General features: G+C 44.7%; 1 protein-coding gene across 2 annotated transcripts in view; it reads left to right on the forward strand.

Annotated features, from left to right (window-relative positions):
* The window catches only part of LOC105477960 (sorting nexin 6), a 73175-nt gene that overhangs the window by 3621 nt on the left and 48775 nt on the right, over positions 1 to 20779 (forward strand). The window contains exons 3-4 of one of the 2 annotated variants that reach the window (XM_071100342.1): positions 15859 to 15963; positions 17162 to 17272. In XM_071100342.1, coding sequence (XP_070956443.1) covers positions 15859 to 15963; positions 17162 to 17272 — 216 coding nt within the window. The remainder of the gene's footprint in view (positions 1 to 15858; positions 15964 to 17161; positions 17273 to 20779) is intronic. The other variant, XM_071100343.1, reaches the window with a different exon arrangement.

The following is a 20779-nucleotide window of genomic DNA, read 5'->3' on the forward strand; positions in this document are numbered from 1 at the left end:
TTACTGGCGTGAGCCACCACACCTGGCCCCAGAAACTTTTTTGTGTATTACAAAATTGAAGAGGAAAACAAAAGAGCATGCCTGACGGAGATGTTCTTATAGAATCCTGTAGATGAAAATTTTAATATGGAAATGGAAAAAAAACATGAATTAGAACACTTTTGGAACATCAGGATGGATATGTACACTTGCCCAGTTCTTCCTTATTTTTGTCCCATGGAACTGAGTGAATCATAATAATTATATAATTATAGGTGGGCACAGCATAATCATTGTTTCATTGTATTTCATTATATTTCATCATCCCTCTCTAGCCTTTAGTATGCCCCTTTTTCTAATGAGAAATCTGAACTTCAGAGAAACTAAGTTAGTGGTCTGAGGTCATACAGCAATGAGTGGGAGAGCTGGACTTTAAACCACATTTCTGATATCAGAGCCACTGCACAGGTTTCTCAAAGTGGCCTTGAAATACTTGCCTTAGAATTACCTGGGTCGTTTGAAAATCAAAATGAAAGTTTCTGGCTGTCACCTCCTCACTAAATCAGCATCTCTTAGGGTAGGGAATACACAGTATTGAAAACTGTTGGTCACAGTTTGATCTCTTCAGCCCCACCTCTACATAAGGGCAGATAACTGCATTTTTTTGTTTGTTTTTTTTTTTAATTTTTTTGAGACAGGGTCTCGCTCTGTCACCCAGGCTGGAGTGCGGTGGCATGATCTCGGCTCACTGCAGCGTCTGCCTTCAGGTTCAACCAGTTCTCCTGTCTCAGTCTCCTGAGTAGCTGGGACTACAGGCACATGCTACCACACCCAGCTAATTTTTGTATTTTTAGTAGAGACAGGGTTTTCACCATATTGATCAGGCATGTCTTGAACTCCTGACCTCAGGTGATCCACCTGCCTCGGCCTGCCAAAGTGCTGGGAGTATAGGCCTAAGCCACTGTGCCCAGCTGATAACTTTTTTTTTTTTTTAGAGGGAGTTTCACTCCTGTCGCCCAGGCTGTAGTGCAATGGCACGATCTTGGCTCACTGCAGCCTCCACCTCCCAGGTGCAGGCGATTCTCCTGCCTCAGTCTCCTGAGTAGCTGGGATTATAGGCGCCCACCACCACACCTGGCTAATTTTGTTTTTTTTAATAGAGACAGGGTTTCACCATATTGGCCAGGCGGGTCTCGAACTCCTGACCTCAGGTGATCTGCCCGCCTCGGCCTCCCAAAGTGCTGGGACTACAGGCGTGAGCCACCGCGCCTGGACGATAACTGCTTATTTAACGAGTGCCCAAGGAGTTTCTGTTTGTGACTGAAATTTGATTACTGCTGCACAAAGTTATCCTGCTATTTCCTCATTTTAGAAACAGAAATATCTGGCCTGTTTAAATTTCCTTACATTGTGTTTGTCCTGATAGAAATAGATTGCCATAATTAGAACTTTTAGGCATTGCATTTTTAGTTTAGATCATCTTGTTGAGCCTTTTAAGAAAGGGAGTCTTGGCGGGTCACAGTGGCTCACCCCTGTAATCCCAGCACTTTGTGAGGCGGAGGCGGGTGGATCACGAGGTCAGGAGTTCAAGACCAGCCTGACCAACATGGTGAAGCCCTGTCCCTACTAAAAATACAAAAAATTAGCCGGGCGTGGTGGCGGGTAGCTGTAATCCCAGCTACTTGGGAAGCTGAGGCAGGAGAATCACTGGAACCCAGGAGGTGGAGATTGCAGTGAGCTGAGAGCATGCCATTGCACTCCCACCTGGGCAACAGTACAAGACTCTGTCTCAAAAAGAAAAGGGCGTCTTGATAGAGAAAAAGCATGAAGTACATATTGATATGAGTTGCAAAGGGGGCAGAACATTCAAAAATGATAACTAGCATTTCATGTAAAGCAGTAAGCAATTTTTTTTTTTTTTTTTTTTTCTGAGACAGAGTCTCGCTCTGTCGCCCAGGCCGGAGCGCAGTGGCGCGATCTTGGCTCACTGCAACCTCTGCCTCCTGGGTTCATGCCATTCTCCTGCCTCAGCCTCCTGAGTAGCTGGGACTACAGGCACCCGCCACCACGCCCTGCTAATTTTTTGTATTTTTAGTAGAGACAGGGTTTCACCATGTTAGCCAGGATGGCCTCAATCTCCTGACCTCGTGATCTGCCTGCCTTGGCCTCCCAAAGTGCTGGGATTACAGGTGTGAGCCACCGCGCCGGCCCTTTTTTTTTTTCTAGACAGAGTCTTGCTCTGTTGCTAGGCTGGAGTGCAGTGATGCGACCTTGACTCACTGCAACCTCTGCCTCCCAGGTTCAAGCTATTCTGCCTCAGACTCCTGAGTAGCTGGTACTACAGGCACTCGCCACCACGCCCAGCTAATTTTTGTATTTTTGTTAGAGACGAGGTTTCACCATGTTGGCCAGGATGGTCTCGATCTCTTGACCTCATGATCCACCCGCCTTGGCCTCCCAAAGTGCTGGGATTACAGGCGTGAGCCACCACGTCTGGCTACAGGTAAACAAAATTAAAGTCAGTGTTTTTAAATAAATCTTTAAGTAGCCGCACATTTTCATCATGATGTTTCGCTTAGAACAGAATCTCAGCGCCCTAAGAAAACATTGTTTTGACCAGGCACAGTGTCTTATGCTTGTAATCCCAGCACTTTGGGAGGCCAAGATGGGCAGATCACCTGAGGTCAGGAGTTAAAGACCCTCCTGGCCAACATGGTGAAACCCCATCTCTACTAAAACTACAAAAATTAGCCGCGTGTGATGGCTGGTGCCTGTAATTCCAGCTACTTGGGAGGCTGAGACGGGATAATCACCTGAATCCAGGAGGCAGAGGTTGCGGTGAACCAAGACCTCGCCATTGTACTCCAGCTTGGGCGACAAGAGCGAAACTGTCTCAAAAAAAATAATAATAAAAAAAAAGGAAAATACTGTTTTGTGAGAAATTTAAAAAACAGGCTTCAAGACTACATAGTGTTGAAAAATATTGGCCACATTTTCATCTCTTTAGCCCTACCTCTATATAATAGGTTTTTCTCCCTCAAATAAAGGACAGTAACATATTATTTGGTAAACAAATGAGCCCTTTGAATTGGACACATTTTTTTCTGATGTGCTTGTTAAATAAGAACAGTGCGTGCCAGAGTGATGGCATGATTCTCTTTGCACTTGATTTCAATTCTAAATAATATGTTTATTGTTTTCAAGAATTACTTTAGGTAGAGTAACTACTCGTTCTCCTGTACTTCTAGCCTTGTTCCTACCTCTGTATTCCTTATCTTCGTTAATAGCATCACTTTCCAGTTATGCCGGCAAGAAACCTCTGAGTCATATCCTTCATTTTATATCAGAACAGTCATTGCGGCCAGTTAATTTCACCTTGGAAATGTTGTTTACCCCATCTTTCATGTGCATGGTCCCATTTAAACTCCTTGCTACTTCTTACTTGGACTGTAGCAGTACCTATCCTTAGTCTCTGTCTTTAGTCTTTGTACCTCCAATTCAGTCTTCAAATTACTTATATTACTGAAATGATTAAACCATATAGCAACATTAGTGAAAAGGACTTCCTTGGACCCCAGTTTTTTTGGGGGTAAGGTCCAAACTCCTTAGGCTAACATTAAACTCTGTTTATAACCTTTTCTGACCGACTTCATTTCTCAATATCTCTTCCCCCATATTCTAGTCTATTCCCCATTGCCCAAGCACCTCTACACTTGACTGTCTGTTTTATGCATGCATTTCAGTGTTTTATTTTCCCCTCACCTTTTCTTTCACTTGAACTTCAACTTGAATTTGGCCCACATGCTTGCATTTTGTTTTGCACCTGCACACTTTTTAGCTTAAACACATTCCACATTTATTGATAGTTATTTCACATAAAAATGTGACATATATAATGTTGGCTGAGGACTAAAAAGGTGAATAAGACAAAGTTCCTTCCCTGAGACCATCACAGTATAGTGAAGGAGATAGAGTTATAATCCCTTGAAATAAAGTGTATGGGAGTTCAAAGTAAAGTGTTCAACTTTAGGGGAAAGGGTAGTAGTAAAGACATAATGATAGTTACACATTTACATAGCATTCACTGTATGTCAGGCACTTTCCATGTATTAACTCAATTCTCAAATCCCTATGAAATACACCTACTGTTATTCCTATTCGGGAAAGGAAAACTGAGTTGCAGAGACATTAAATAACTTGCCCAAAGTCAAAAGCCAGTAGGAGCTGTGGTCAAATAGGCAGTCTAGCTCTAGGGCCTGGCTTTTAACCACTGTGCTATTGGTCTGCTTTCCAACGGGGAGGATGGCATGTGTTGGTAATTTGGTTCCTCCTAGAGCACTTGTTCTTACTGGAGCAGAGGTTGCAAAGGTACATGCAGCCAGTATGGACAGAGTATAAAGTGCATAGTGAAAGACTTCAGGCAGTGGGAAGTACTGAGGGATTTTAAGCTAGGAAAGACATGCCCAGGCCAGGTGCAGTAGCTCATGCCTGTAATCCCAGCACTTTGGGAGGCCGAGGTGGGCAGATCACCTGAGGTAAGGAGTTCAACACCAGCCTGGCCAACGTGACGAAACCACATCTATACTAAAAGTACAAAAAAAAAATTAGCCAGGTGTGGTGGTGGGTGCCTGTAATCCCAGCTACTAGGGAAACTGAGGTAGGAGAATCGCTTGAACCCAAGAGACAGAGGCAGCAGTGAGCCAAGATCATGCCACTATACTCCAGCCTGGGCGACAGGAGCAAAACTCCATCTCAAAAAAAAAAAAGAGGAAAGATATTTCCAGGTGAAAATATCATTGTAGATTATTCTAATATAGAGGATAGATTGATGCTTCCTTTCAGAAAGCAAAGAAACCAGTTAACAGGCTAATGCAGCAGTCCAGATGAGAAATGACAAAGGTAGAACTAAGGCAGTGGAAGAGGGATGAAGGAAGGGATGTAGTAAAGAGATGTTTAGGAGATAGAATTGACAGGACATAGTGACTGAATAAGTAAGTACATGGGCTGGGCAAGGGAGAAGGAGAAAATAGGAAGAGCAGGGTTAGAGGTTAGGTCACAAGTCTAGTTCCAAGTATGTTGGATTTAAAGTGCCTGTGAGGCATCTAACCTGCCCCTGCCAAACTAGAATGTAAGATCTGTAAGGTTGAGGATTGTGTCTCTTCACTGCTGTCTCCTTAACATGTAGGACAGTGCTTGATACATTGAGGGCACTGAATTGTTTAATAAGCAAATACATCCAGATGGCTATGTCTAGTTGGTAACTTGAAATTAAATTGGGAACTTAGAATAAAAGGTCTGAATTGGAGATGTAATTACTTAGGAATTATTAGTTGAGAATGGCTGATATTTGCAACATTAGATAGCACCCAAGGGAAACCAGCATTTAAGGACCAGAGCAAAGATGATTGCTTAATGGGGCTGAGAGGGATAGGAGGCGAATCAGAGGAGACTTCAAAAGTTGAGAGAAGCTGGGTTAGTGGCTCATGCCTATAATCCCAGCACTCTGAGAGGCTGAGGCAAGAAGATCACTTGAGCCCAGGAGTTTGAAACCAGTCTGGGGTATGTAGAAATATCCTGTCTCTACAAAAACTAAAAATTAGCAGGGTGTGGTCACACATGCATTTGGTCCTAGCTAGCTGCTTGGGAGGCTGAGGAAGGAAGATTGCTTGATCACAGGAGTTCAAGGCTGTAGGGAGCTAAGATTGTACCACTGTACTCCAGCCTGGGCGACAGAGTGAGATGCCCGTCACTTTTTTTTTTTTTTTTTTTTTTTTTTTTTTGAGGGAGAGTCCCACTTTATCACCCAGGTTGGAGTGCAGTAGCACTATCTTGACTCACTGCAACTTCTTCCTCCCGGATTCAAGCAGTTTCTTGTGTCTCAGCCTCCTGAGTAGCTGGGATTACAGGCATGTACCACCATGCCCAGCTAATTTTTGTATTTTTAGTAGACACAGGGTTTCACCTTGTTGCCCAGGCTGGTCTCTTTTTTTTTTTTTTTTTTTTTTTTTGAGATGGAGACTCGCTCCATCGCCCGCGCTGGAGTGCAGTGGCCGGATCTCAGCTCACTGCAAGCTCCGCCTCCCGGGTTTACGCTGCCTCAGCCTCCCGAGTAGCTGGGACTACAGGCACCCGCCTAGTTTTTTGTATTTTTTTAGTAGAGACGGGGTTTCACTGTGTTAGCCAGGATGGTCTCGATCTCCTGACCTCGTGATCCGCCCGTCTTGGCCTCCCAAAGTGCTGGGATTACAGGCTTAAGCCACCACGCCCGGCTGAGGCTGGTCTCAAACTCCTGGCCTCAAGTGATCCTCCTGCCTCAGCCTCCCAAAGTGCTGAGATTATAGGCGTGACCACCACGCCTGGCCCCATCTCCAGTTTTAAAAATAATGATTTTTTAAAAGTTGAGATAGTTTTAAGAAAGGAGTGGTCAGAATGATACCAACGCAGAATACTGCAGAGAGGCCAAGCAGACTGAAAAATATCATTGGTTTGGAAATTAGGTACTCATGTAAAGAATTTTGTTTTTGTTTTTGTTTTTCGACATGGTCTTGCTCTGTTGCTCAGGCTGGCATGCAGTGACACCATCACAGCTTACTGCAGCCTTGACCTCCTGGGCCTCAAGTGATCCTCCCACCTCAGCTTTCCAAGTAGCTGGGACTACAAGTGTGTCCCACAATGACCAGCTGTAAGGCAAAATTTATTTGTAAAAAGGTTTGTTGGTGGGCCTGAGAGAATAAACAGCTGCTGGCATTTATTTCTCTGGGCTGGAGGAGGCAAGTTCACTTGTTGAGGGTGGGGTGTAATGTAGTAAAAGTTGGAATTGTTGCTGCAGGAAATCAAAAGAGGAGCTGAGTGAAGTTGCACAGGACTGGACTGCTGAGTAGTTTTAAAAGAGCATTTGCAATTTGGAGACCGTTAATTTGAAATGGAACAGTACAAACAATGGTGACTTTTCTGTAGCCATACTCAGCAGCCCAAATGTAAAAGTTGAAGATTATATTGATCTTGAGGCCAGGTGGCTCATGCCTGTAATCCCAGCATTTGGGAGGCTGAGGTGGGAGGATCTCTTGAGCCCAGGAGTTCAAATCTAGCTTGGGCAGCATAGTGAGACCTCGTCTCTATAAAAAAATAAATAAATAAAAGATAAGTAGATCCTGAATGGGAATTTGTAAGCCAGGTATGGTAAAAGAGCAGTGAGAGTTGAAGGGGCCAGCAGGAAAGGTATTGGAATGGCATTTGCGGAGTAGATTGGAAAAGGAGTGAAGCAGAGGGAGTGCCGACAGACTGGAAATAAACGGAAAGGTCACAGGACTGGAGGTGTTGATGAGGTTACATTGTACATGTGGTAAAAGTGGTGGGGAGAAAGCAGGAAGCAGTTAATTTTATATTACATAAGGTTGATTGTCTTTCTCATTGCAAACAGATTTCTTGAAGGCAGGGCTTTTTGCTCACTTTAAATCTTCCGCAATACCTGGGACAGTTGTTTGCGTATAAGTGCTGAAAAAAAAGTTTATTAAATAACCGCATATTACTGTATTGCCTAGAGAGTCAAGTGTTTATATTTATTCTATCTATATATTTTTTGAGACAGAGTTGTGTTCTGTCACCGAGGCTGAAGTACCGTGGCATGATATCAGCTCACTGCAACCTCCACCTCCTGGGTTCAAGTGATCCTTCTGCCTTAGCCTCCTGAGTAGCAGGGGCTACAGGCATACACCACTGCACCCAGCTAATTTTTGTATTTTTAGTAGAGATGGGGTTTCACCATGTTGGCCAGGCTGGTCTCGGACTCCTAACTTCGTGATCCGCCCACCTTGGCCTCCCAAAGTGTTGGAATTACAGGCATGAGCCACTGCACCCGGCCAATCAAATTCGCTTCTATCATGGGGTTTTTAATTGATTGTACTGTAATTACCTGAAAATAGTTTTGCAGCCCAGTTGTGGTTACCACCTTTCTTTCTTTCCTCTTCCCTCCTTTACATTCCACAAATATTTGTTGAGAACTTCTATTGGGAATATAGCAATGAACAAAATAGATAAAAACCTATGTCTTCATGGAGGTGAATTACAGTCATGAAAAGACATTTTTAAAAAGTAAAGTATATTAGGTTTTGAATAAGCATTATGAAGAAAAATGAGGGAGGAGTAAGGATTTTTGGGCTGAAAGGGAGGATGGTTTGAGCTGCACTGTTAGATAGGGTGCCTAGGAAAGGCCTTCCTGAGGAAGACGTAAGGACTTGAAGAAAGTGAGCTGTGCAGATAGATATCTGGGGGCAGAGTGTTCCAGGCAGAGGGAACCAGCGGGTGCAAAGAATCCCTGAGATGGCAGCATGTTTGTGTGTTCAAAGAACAAGGAGGGTGGGGTGCAGTGGCTCACGCCTATAATCCCAGTACTTGAGAGGTCAAGGCGGGTGGATCACCTGAGGTTGGGAGTTCAAGACCAGCCTGGCCAACATGGTGAAACCCCATCTCTACTAAAAATACAAAAATTAGCTGGGCGTGGTGGCGCATGTCTATAATTCCAGCTACTAGGGAGGCTAAGGCAGGAAAATCACTCGAACCAGAGAGGCGGAGGTTGCAGTGAGCCAATATCGCACCACTGTACTCCAGCCTTGGCGACACAGCAAGACTCCATCCCCCCCAAAAAAGGAGGCCATATGGCAGGACTATAGTGAGCCAGAGGAGTGGTAAATTAGATGATATCAGATGGAGATTTTATAGTGCCTGGTAGGCCACTGTAAGGTATTCAGCTTTTCTTCAAGCGGAAACTCCTTAGATTTTGGCAGAGAAATGATTTCTAGTTTAATGATACCATAGTGGTGACCCTGTAGGGAATAAATTTATGAGGGGCAAGGGCTGAAGTAACATCAGTTCGAATACTATTGTAAGAGTCAAAGTTATTTTCTTTCTTTTCTTCCTTCCTCTTTGCCCCATCCCATCCACTCATCCATCTCTCTACATTTTTTTTCTGTCAAAATGTGAACAACTGACTTTTTAGGGATGTTCTAAGCTAGATACTTCATAGTACACTAGTCAGTATAATAACTAGTAGTGAATGTCTTCCTAAGTCTTTTTTTTTTTTTTTTTTAAAAACAGAGTCTTACTCTGTCCCCCAGGCTGGAGTGCAGTGGTGCAATCTCGGCTCACTGCAAGCTCTGTCTCCTGGGTTCAAGCTATTCTCTTGCTTCAGCCTCCCAAGTTCCTGGGACTATAGGTGCCTGCCACTACGCCTGGCTCATTTTTTGCATTTTTAGTAGAGATGGGGTTTCACTGTGTTAGCCAGGATGATCTTGATCTCCTGACCTTGTGATCCACCCACCTTGGCCTCTCAAAGTGCTGGGATTACAGGCATGAGCTACTGTGCCTGGCCCAAGTCTTTTTTTTTTTTTTTTTTTTGAGACAGGGTCTCACTCCGTCACCCAGGGTGGACTGCAGTGGGACAATCACAGCCCACTGCAGCCTCAGCCTCCTGAGGAGCTGGGACCACAGATGTGCACCGTTACACCCAGCTAATTTAAAAATTTTTTGTGCAGACAAGGTCACACTGTGTTGCCCATGCTGGTCTTGAACTCCTGGCCACAAGTGGTCCTTCTGCCTTGGCCTCCCAACGTACTGGGATTACAGGCATAAGCTACCGTGCCTAGCCTTTAACTAAGTAATTATATATGGAACAGCAGGTCAAAGTCTTTAAATTGTTCTCCTAATGATACTACATTTATGTTACTTAATTTTTATTTTTTTTTGTCATAATCTTTCTCTTGACCAGTGACACAAATGTTTAACCTAGTCAGCCTCTGACAGAAGACAGTCCAATGTTTATTGTCCCAGAAAAAGATTAAGCCATTGAATGTAATCTAATTAGAAATTTCTTCAAACTGAACTCACTAGTTGCAGAAAGTTGATTAAATTTTTTTTACCTGGCCGGGCACGGTGGCTCAAGCCTATAATCCCAGCACTTTGGGAGGCCGAGGCGGGCGGATCACAAGGTCAGGCGATCGAGACCACAGTGAAACCCACCCCGTCTCTACTGAAAATACAAAAAAAAAAAAAAAAAAATTAGCCGGGCGCGGTGGCGGGCGCCTGTAGTCCCAGCTACTCAGGAGGCTGAGGCAGGAGAATGGCGGGAACCCGGGAGGCGGAGCTTGCAGTGAGCCGAGATCGCGCCACTGCACTCCAGCCTGGGCAACAGCGTGAGACTCCGTCTCAAAAAAAAAAAAAAAATTTTTTTTACCTGAGACGTCGTGCTCTCTCAACCAGGCTGGAGTGCAGTGGTGCGATCTCAGCTCACTGCAACCTCCGCCTCCCAGATTCAAGCAATTCTCCTGCCTCAGCCTCCTGAGTAGCTGGGATTATAGGCGCCCACCACCACACCTGGCTAATTTTTTTTTTCTTTTTTGTATTTTTAGTAGAAACAAGGTTTCACCATGTTGGCCAGGCCGGTCTCAAATTCCTAACCTTGCGATCCTCCTGCTTCGGCCTCCCAAAGTGCTGGGATGACAGGCGTGAGCCATCGTGCCCAGCCAATTAAATTTTTATGAAACACATAACATTTTAAAAATTTTTATGAAACACAAGTTGTTTGCTTGACTCCTGTCCTTAGTAAAACCCTCTAAATGATTGACTTTTTGCTAAACTGAGAAGAAAATCTGCCTAGACGATTTGTGTACATTTTATGTAATGAACACTAAATCTCACACCTGTAATCCCACCCTTGGCTAATTTTTGTTCTTGTTAATTGTTTTCGGTTTTTTTTTTTTAGAGACAGGGTTTTGCCATGTTGCCTAAATTGGTCTTGAACTCCTGAGCTCAAGTGATCCAATCGCCTCAGCCTCCCAGTGTTAAGATTACAGGTGTGAGCTGCCACACACAGCCAGATTTTTTTTTTTTTTTTTTGAGACAGAGTCTCACTCTGTCGCCTAGGCTGGAGTGCAGTGGTGCCATCTTGACTCACTGCAACTTCCGCATCCCACGTTCAAGCAATCTGCTGCCTCAGCCTCCCGAGTAGCTGGGATTACAGGCGCCTGCCACCAGGCCCAGCTAATTTTTGTATTTTTAGTAAGAGGCGGGGTTTCACCATCTTGGCCACGTTGGTCTTGAACTCCTGACCTCGTGATCCACCTGCCTCAGCCTCCCAGAGTGCTGGTATTACAGGCGTGAGCCACCACACCCGGCCCCAGATTCTGTATTTTTAACAAGCAACCAGGTTGATTCTTACTAGGTGTGTTTTGGAAATGCTAGACTAAGCAATGAAAACGTAAGAAGTGGAGAAATGCCGCAGTTATTATTCTAAAACCTGTATGATAAATGAACTAGTTTCCTGTGGCTGCTGTAACAAGTTACCACAAACTTGATGGCTTAAAACTACATAAATTTAGGCCGGGTGCGGTGGCTCACGCCTGTAATCCCAGCACTTTGGGAGGCCGAGACAGGTGGATCACAAGGTTAGGAGATTGAGACCATCCGGCTAACTCGGTGAAACCCTGTCTCTACTAAAAATACGAAAAATTAGCTGGGCGTAGTGACGGGCGCCTGTAGTCCCAGCTACTCTGGGGGCTGAGGCAGTAGAATGGCGTGAACCCGGGAGGCAGAGCTTGCAGTGAGCGGAGATCGCGCCACTGCACTCCAGCCTGGGCGGCAGAGCGAGACTCCGTCTCAAAAAAAAAAAAACTACATAAAATTATTCTCTCACAGTTCTGAAGGCCAGAAGTCAGAAATCAGTATCACTGAGCTGACGTCAGGATGTCAAGCTGGCAGGGACAGCTCTCCCTCCAGAGGCTCGAGGGAAGGATTCCCTGCTTCCTCCAGCTTTCAGTGGCTACCAGCAGCAGCAGCCCTTGGTTTGTGGCTGCAGTACTCTAATCTGCCTCCATGGTCACAAGACCTTCTCATTAGTTATTGGAGTATTTTTTTCTGTGTCAAAGTTTTTTTTTTGATACTGAGTCTCACTCTTGCCCAGGCTGGAGTGCAGTGGCCTCATCTCTACTCACTGCCAGCTCCGCCTCCCAGGTTCACACCACTCTCCTGCCTCACCCTCCCGAGTAGCTGGGATTATCGGCATGCGCCACCACACCTGGCTAATTTTGTATTTTTAGTAGAGATGGGGCTTCTCCACGTTGGTCAGGCTGGTCTCGAGCTCCTGACCTCAGGTAATCCACCTGCCTTGGCCTCCCAAAGTGCTGGGATTACAGGCGTGAGCCACCGGCAGTACCTGGCCTCTGCTTTTTGTATATAGATAACGTGCTGGCTCGGCGTTGTGGCTCATTCCTGTAATCCCAGCACTTTGGGAGGCTGAGGCGGGTAGATCACCTGAGGTCAGGAGTTGAAGACCAGCCTGGCTAACATGGTAAAACCCCATCTCTACTAAAAATACAGAAGTTAGCTGGGCCTGGTTGTACATGCCTGTAGTCCTAGCTACTCAGGAGGTTGAGGCCGGAAAATCGCTTGAACATGGGAGGCGGAGGTTGTAGTGAGCCAAGATGGGGCCACTGCACTCCAACCTGGGGGGACAAAGTGAGACTCCATCTCAAAAAATAACATGTGATTGATTGCCTTTAAGGCCCACCTAGATAATCCAGCATAATCTCAAAATCCCCATCTCAAAATCCATAATTGAATGACATCTGCAAAGTCCTAGTCCTTTATTGACATACAAGGTAACATTTACAGCTCCCAGGAATTTGGATGTAGATACCTCCCAGGGAGCTACCACAATAAACATCTTAAAAGTGGCCTCGCCTGGCTCAGTGGCTCACAACTGTAATCCCAGCACTTGGAGAAGCCAAGGTGAAAGGATTGCCTGAGCTCAGGAGTTCAAGATCAGCCTGGGTGACATAGTAAGACCCTGTCTCTATTTAAAACGAAAAACAAAGGCCTGAATGTGATTAAAGAAAAAAAGGAGGCCAGGCACAGTGGCTCATGCCTGTAATCCCAGCACTTTGGGAGGCCGAGGTGGGTGGATCACGAGATCAGGAGATCAAGACCATCCTGGCTAACACAGTGAAACCCTGTCTCTACTAAAAAAAATACAAAAAATGGTGGCAGGCACCTGTAGTCCCAGCTACTCGGGAGACTGAGGCAGAAGAATGTGAACCCGGGAGGTGGAGCTCGCAGTGAGCCAAGATTGCACCACTGCACTCCAGCCTGGGCGACAGAGTGAGACTCTGTCTCCAAAAAAAAAAAAAAGAAAAAAAAGGAAACAGGGAAACAGATTTTTTTTTTTTTTTTTTTTTGAGACGGAGTCTCACTCTGTCACTAGGCTGAAGTGCAGTGGCGTGATCTCCACTTTGTGCAACCTCCGCCTCCCAAGTAGCTGGGACTACAGGCACGCGCCACCATGTCCAGCTAATTTTGGTATTTTTAGTAGAGATGGGGTTTCACCATGTTGGCCAGGATGGTCTCAATCTCTTGACCTCATGATACACCTGCCTCAGCCTCCCAAAGTGCTGGGATTATAGGTGTGAGCCACTGCACCTGGCGTCCCCCCCGCCTTTTTTTTTTTTTTTTTTGAGACAGGGTTTGGCTCTGTTGCCCAGGCTGGAGTGCAGTGGCGTGATCTCAGTTCACTGCAACCTCCACCTCTTGGGCTCAAGCCATTCCCCACACCTCAGCTTCCCAAGTAGCTGGGACTACAGGTGTACAACATGTGCCAGGCTAATTTTTGTATTTTTTGTAGAGATGGGGTTTTTCTGTGTTGGCCAGGCTAGTCTCAGATTCCTGAGCTCAAGCAATTTGAATACCAAGGTGGGCGGATCACTTGAGGTCAGGAGTTCAAGACCAGCCTGGCCAACATGGCAAAACCCTGTCTCTACCAGAAACTACAAAAAATAGCTGGATGTGGGGGTGCACGCCTATAATCCCAGCTTCTCAGGAGGCTGAGGTGGGAGAATCACTTGAACCCGGGAGGGAGAGGTTGTAGTGAACAGAGATCACCACTGCACTCCAACCTGGGTAACAGAGTGAGACCCTGTCTCAAAAACAAAAAATAAAATTTATATATACACATATATATATTTGAAATCATTGAGTAAACAATTTTGCATTTGCATTCAGCATTTTTTTCATTTACAATATAATTAAAATTTGAGATACTAATGACCAGGTGAGATTCTCTAAGTCCTAGGTTTTACAACTAGAGTACTGTCTTTGAAACAGTCTATTTCGCCGGGCATGGTGGCTCAAGCCTGTAATCCCAGCACTTTGGGAGGCCGAGATGGGCGGATCGCAAGGTCAGGAGATCGAGACCATCCTGGCTAACCTGGTGAAACCCCGTCTCTACTAAAAAAAAATACAAAACACTAGCCGGACGAGGTGGCGGGCGCCTGTAGTCCCAGCTACTTGGGAGGCTGAGGCAGGAGAATGGCGTGAACCCGGGAGGCGGAGCTTGCAGTGAGCTGAGATCCGGCCACTGCACTCCAGCCTGGGTGACAGAGCAAGACTCCGTCTCAAAAAAAAAAAAAAAAAGAAAAAAAAAAGAAACAGTCTATTTCATGTCTTTGCAGCTGGCTAAGACTTACCTTTTAGTGTTTTGAGTCTTATCCTAAGTCTCAAAATTACCCAAACAAGTTACAGTATTTATTGTTTAAAGAGTAAGAAAAACATGAAGTTTAAAAATTTAAAACAAGAAGAGTCTTCTTTTTTTTTTTTGAGACGGAGTCTCGCTCTGTCGCCCAGGCTGGAGTGCAGTGGCCGGATCTCAGCTTGCTGCAAGCTCCGCCTCCCGGGTTTACGCCATTCTCCTGCCTCAGCCTCCCGAGTAGCTGGGACTACAGGCGCCCGCCACTTCGCCCGGCTAGTTTTTTGTATTTTTTAGTAGAGACGGGGTTTCACCGGGTTAGCCAGGATGGTCTCGATCTCCTGACCTCGTGATCCGCCCATCTCGGCCTCCCAAAGTGCTGGGATTACAGGCTTGAGCCACCGCACCTGGCCAAGAAGAGTCTTCTTATAGATGAGAAAGTGGAAGCACTATATAGGGAATATATTCATTTCTTCAAATGTAGCTTATGGAGTTATTTATTGAGTACTTACTGTATGTTAGTATTTTTCTTAGCACTTTACATTAATGTATTTAATTATATTTGATAGTTTCATTGTATATTCCTGAATATAAAGAGGCAGGAGTTAAACTTGTTGTTTGATAGTCTTTTTATTATTTTTCTTGTGCTTCAAGACGACACATTCCTTAATTTTAGAATACTTGAACTTAAATGGACCACTTTCTTGGAAAATACGTTTTTTGGGTTTTTTTTGAGACAGGTTTTTTTTTTTTTTTGGTTTTTTTGTTTTGTTTTGTTTTGTTTTTTGTTTTTTGAGATGGTTTTGCTCCGTTATCCAGGCTGAAGTGCAGTGGCATGATTACTGCTCACATCTCCTGCCTCAGCCTCCTATGTAGTGAGACCACAGATGTGTGCCACCATATTTGGCTATTTTCTTTCTTTCTTTTTTTTTTTCAATTTTTGTAGAGACAGGGTCTTGTTATGTTTCCCGGGGTGGTCTTGAATTCCTGGACGCAGTCAGTCCTGCCTCAGCCTCCTAAAGTGCTGGGATTACAGACATGAGACATCACATCTGACTGAAAAGAGTTTTCTTTTTCAATTAAACTGTAACTAAACTATAATTAATCATGATTAGCTCGGTGACTTAAGTAAAGCAAAATATAGTTGAATACTATAAAATGAAAATTCTAGAATTGAATACTACAGTATTAAGGTAATAGCGTTGCCCAAAGCAGCTGCTTCAAAATGTATATAATATGTATATTATATGGACATGAGTACCTCTTTAGACTTAATCTTTTGTTATTTTTGTTTTGTTTTTGTATTGTCTGAGAAAAAAATTATATAAAAGCACATGATTTTCATTAAGATACTGGTTTTCTTCTTCCAGCTTAAAGCAATAAATGTAGATCTTCAAAGTGATGCTGCGCTGCAGGTGGACATTTCTGATGCTCTTAGTGAGCGGGATAAAGTAAAATTCACTGTTCACACAAAGGTAAATGTGATTTTGTACTTTTTATTATTTTAGCCATTTATTATACTACATATGTGATATGTTGACTGGTACTTGGATTTTAAACATAATTGGAAAGAGACTATTTTAACATAAATAGGTGTAGGAAAATGTACTTTTTTTAGATTAATGTTCTGAGAATCAGAACCTAGACAGAGGGCAAATTTAATTTTTTCCAAATTTTTATTAGTATCTTTTATCATTCTTGTTACTTTCAATTTCATTGTTCTTTCTGTCAAATTACTGTCTTACAAATGATTATTATTACTATTTTTTTTGAGATGGAGTCTCTTTCGTCCAGGCTGGAGTGCAGTGGTGTGATCCTGGCTCACTCACTGCAACCTCCGCCTCCTGGGTTCAAGCAATTCTCCTGTCTCAGCCTCCCAAGTAGCTGGGACTGCAGGCACAAGCCACCACGCCCAGCTAATTTTTGTATTTTTAGTAGAGATGGGGTTTCACCATATTGGTCAGGGTGGTCTCTTAATTCCTGACCTCAGGTGATCCACCCAACTTGGCCTCCCAAAGTGCTAGGATTACAGGCATGAGCCACAGTGGCCAGGCACAAATTATTATTGTTATTAGATTTCAGTTCTTGAGTGCATTTTCAGATTGCAGATTTCTTTCCTTTGTTTGAATAGGTGAGTTTAATATACATTAGTAACGTAACTTTTAAGTAACTGTAGCAGTACAATATAATAAGAGTCTGTCAACTTACTTTCCCAACAATCCGAAGATAATTTTGTCCAGATATCTCAGGTTTTATGATAGACTTTAAAGGGCACTGATGGTCTTGAAATAAGATGAATTTTTTTAAATGATAGAAAATATTTATTAAAAACTTTTTAAGGCCAGACACAGTGGCTTGTACCTATAATCCCAGCACTTTGGGAGGCCGAGGCAGGATGATCGCTTGAGTCCAAGAGTTCAAGACCAGCCTGGGCATCTTAGTGAGACCTCATCTTTACAAAAAATAAAATTAACTAGGTGTGGTGGTTCGTACCTATAGTCCCAGCTACTTGGGAGACTGAGGTGGGAGGATTGTTTGAGCCTGAGAGGTTGAGGCTGCAATGAGCCAAGATTGTTCCACTGCACTCCAGCCTGGTGGCAGAGCAAGATGCAGTTTCAAAAAACTTTTTAGTGTAAATTTGATTTTTATTCAAGAAAATCTCTATCTTTACAGAGTTCACTGCCAAATTTTAAACAAAACGAGTTTTCAGTTGTTCGGCAACATGAGGAATTTATCTGGCTTCATGATTCCTTTGTTGAAAATGAAGACTATGCAGGTTATATCGTAAGTATTGAGACTCCATTTTAATTCCATTTTCTAGGAGGTTTTAGGTACTTTATTATGTTTTGGAATATTGTTTTTTTTTTTTTTTTGAGACGGAGTCTCGCTGTGTCGCCCAGGGTGGAGTGCAGTGGCCGGATCTCAGCTCACTGCAAGCTCCGCCTCCCGGGTTTTTAGGCCATTCTCCTGCCTCAGCCTCCCGAGTAGCCGGGACTACAGGCGCCGGCCACCTCGCCCGGCTAGTTTTTTGTATTTTTTAGTAGAGACGGGGTTTCACCGTGTTAGCCAGGATGGTCTCGAACTCCTGACCTCGTGATCCGCCCGTCTCGGCCTCCCAAAGTGCTGGGATTACAGGCTTGAGCCACCGCGCCCGGCTTTTTTTTTTTTTTTTTTTGAGACGGAGTCTCACGCTGTTGCCCAGGCTGGAGTGCAGTGGCGCGATCTCGGCTCACTGCAAGCTCCGTCTCCCGGGTTCCCGCCATTCTCCTGCCTCAGCCTCCTGAGTAGCTGGGACTACAGGCGCCCGCCACCGCGCCCGGCTAATTTTTTGTATTTTTAGTAGAGACGGGGTTTCACTGTGGTCTCGATCTCCTGACCTTGTGATCCGCCCGCCTCGGCCTCCCAAAGTGCTGGGATTACAGGCTTGAGCCACCGCGCCCGGCCTTGGAATATTGTTTAGCATTTTTTGTGAACTGTTTTTTTGTTTTGTTTTTGAGATGGAGTCTCACTCTGTTGCCCAGGCTGGAGTGTAGTGACTCCATCTCGGCTCACTGCAGCCTCTGCCTCCCGGGTTCAAGCAATTATCCTGCCTCAGCCTCCCAAGTAGCTGGGATTACAATCACGCACCAACACACCCAGCTAATTTTTGTATTTTTAGTAGAGACAGGGTTTCACCGTGTTGGCCAGGCTGGTCTTGAACTCCTGACCTCAGATGATCTGCCCACCTCGGCCTCCCAAAGTGCTGGGATTACAGGCGTGAGCCACCGTGCCCGGCTCTGTTATGTTTTTTAGAGACAGAGTCTCACTCGTGTTGCTCAGGCTGGAGTACAATGGTGTGACCTTTGTTCACTGCAACCTCTGCCTCCTGGATTCAGGCAATTCCCCTGCCTCAGTCTCCCAAGTAGCTAGGATTACAGGCACCCGCCACCATGCCCTGCTAATTTTTTTTTTGTATTTTTAGTAGAGATGGGATTTCACCATGTTGGCCAGGCTGGTCTCCAAATCCTGACCTCAGGTGATTCTTCCTGCCTCGGCCTCCCAAAGTTCTGGGATTACAGGTATGAGCCGCCACACCCAGCCTGATATGTTTTTTTAAATTGTCAGTTATGAAACATGTTTGGTTACCACCTTTATCCTGAAATGTTTTCTTAGGGGATGTGGGATATGTTACGTTCCCTCATTTAAACTTAATTTCTTACCGTTTGTTTGAATTGAAATGGGCTTGTCCTAGGGACTAAGGAGATGTTACAAACCATACTGGTTTTAAAACCGTGGTTGGGGCTGGGCGTGGTGGCTCATGCTTGTAATCCCAGCACTTTGGGAGGCTGAGGCGGGTGGATCACAAGGTCAGGAGTTCAAGACCAGCCTGGCCAAGATGGTGAAACCTCGTCTCTACTAAAAATATTTTTAAAAATTAGCCGGGCGTTGTGGCAGGTGCCTGTAATCCCAGATACTCGGGAGGCTGAGGCAGAATTGCTTGAACCTGGGAGGCAGAGGTTGCAGTGAGTCAAGATCCCACCACTGCACTCCAGCCTATGTGACAGAGCGAGCCACTGTCTCAAAAAAAAAAAAAAAGAAAGAAAAAACCATAGTTGGACAGATACTTAAGAGTTGGAAGTCTCGGCTGGCCACGGTGGCTCACGCCTGTAATCCCAACACTTTGGGAGGCCAAGGCAGGCAGATCACCTGAGGTCGGGAGTTTGAGACCAGCCTGACCAACATGGAGAAACCCCCATCTCTACTAAAAGTACAAAATTAGCCAGGCCTGGTGGCACATGCCTGTAATCCCAGCTACTCAGGAGACCGAGGCAGGAGAATCGCTTGAACTCAGGAGGCGGAGGTTGTGGTGAGCCGAGATCACACCACTGCACTCCAGGCTGGGCAGCGAGGCACGGTGGCTCACGCTTGTAATCCCAGCACTTTAGGAGCCTGAGGTAGATGAATCACCTGAGGCAAGGAGTTTAAGACCAGCCTGGCCAACATGGCGAAACCCCGTCTCTACCAAAAATACAAAAATTAGCTGGGTGTGGTATTGTGCGCTTATAATCCCAGCTAAAAAAGTAGATAACTTTTTTTTTTTTTTTTTTTTGGAGACAGGGTCTTCCTCTGTCACCCAGGCTGGAGTGCAGTGGTGTGAGTTTGGCTCATTGCAACCTCCGACTCCCAGGTTTAAGCGATTCTCCTGCCTTAGCCTCCCGAGTCACTGGGATTACAGGCGCCTGCCACCAGACCAGCTAATTTTTGTATTTTTGTCAGAGACGGGATTTCGTCATGTTGGCCAGGCTGGTCTTGAACTCCTGACCTCAAGTGATCCTCCCACCTCGTCTCACAAAATGCTGGGATTATAGGCATGAGCCACCACACCCAGCCTCAGGTTATCTAATCTTAATATGTACCAGATGTGACCAGTCATGTTTTCTCACGCCTGTTTATCCCAGCAGTTTGGTAGGCCAAGACAGGCAGATTGCTCTAGCGCAGTAGCTCAAGACCAGCCTGGGCAACATGTTGAAACCCTGTCTCTACCAAAAAAAAAAAAAATTAATAAAATAAATATGTGCCAGATGTTATAGTAAATAATAGATGGTTATTGTGGTCTCAGCTGTTAACAGCATTCAGATTTCTAAAATTTTTTTTTTTTTTAATCATCATGACCTGATTTCATCTCCATCCTTGTGGCTTCCACCCTTTTCAGTAATTTGTTTTCTTTTTCTTTTCTTTCTTTTTTTTTTTTTTTTTGAGATAAGGTCTTGCTCTGTCACCTAGGCTGGGGTATAGTGGTGCTAAGCATAGCTGAATGCAGCGTCCAACTCCTAGGCTCAGGTGATCCTCCTGCCTCAGCCTTCTCGGTAGCTAAGACTACAGGTGTCTACACCCAGCTAATTTTCAAATTTTTTTATAGAGAAGGGGTCTCACTCTTTGCTTAGGCTGGCCTCAAGTGATATTCCTTGGCATCCCAAAATGTTGGGATTACAGGCATGAGCCCCCACCATGCCCAGCCAACAGTTCTTATTTATGGACCCTTCCTCCTAAGACAGTTTTTTTTCTTACATCTTTCTCTTGAATGATATATCTCTTCTAAATCTTACATTTTTATTTAAGGTAAGTGCTTACTTACTCCCTGACTGTGGATGAATAGAGTGAAGTTAGTCATTAATCTGTGTCTTGTTCTTTTATTTTCTGTGTGTGTGTTTTTTTTTTGTTTTTTTGTTTTTTGTTTTTTGAGACGGAGTCTTGCTTTGTCGCCCAGGCTGGAGTGCAGTGGCACCATCTCGGCTCACTGCAAGCTCTGCC

Source organism: Macaca nemestrina, chromosome 7, assembly GCF_043159975.1.
Source record: "Macaca nemestrina isolate mMacNem1 chromosome 7, mMacNem.hap1, whole genome shotgun sequence".
NCBI classification, from domain to species: Eukaryota; Metazoa; Chordata; class Mammalia; order Primates; family Cercopithecidae; genus Macaca; species Macaca nemestrina.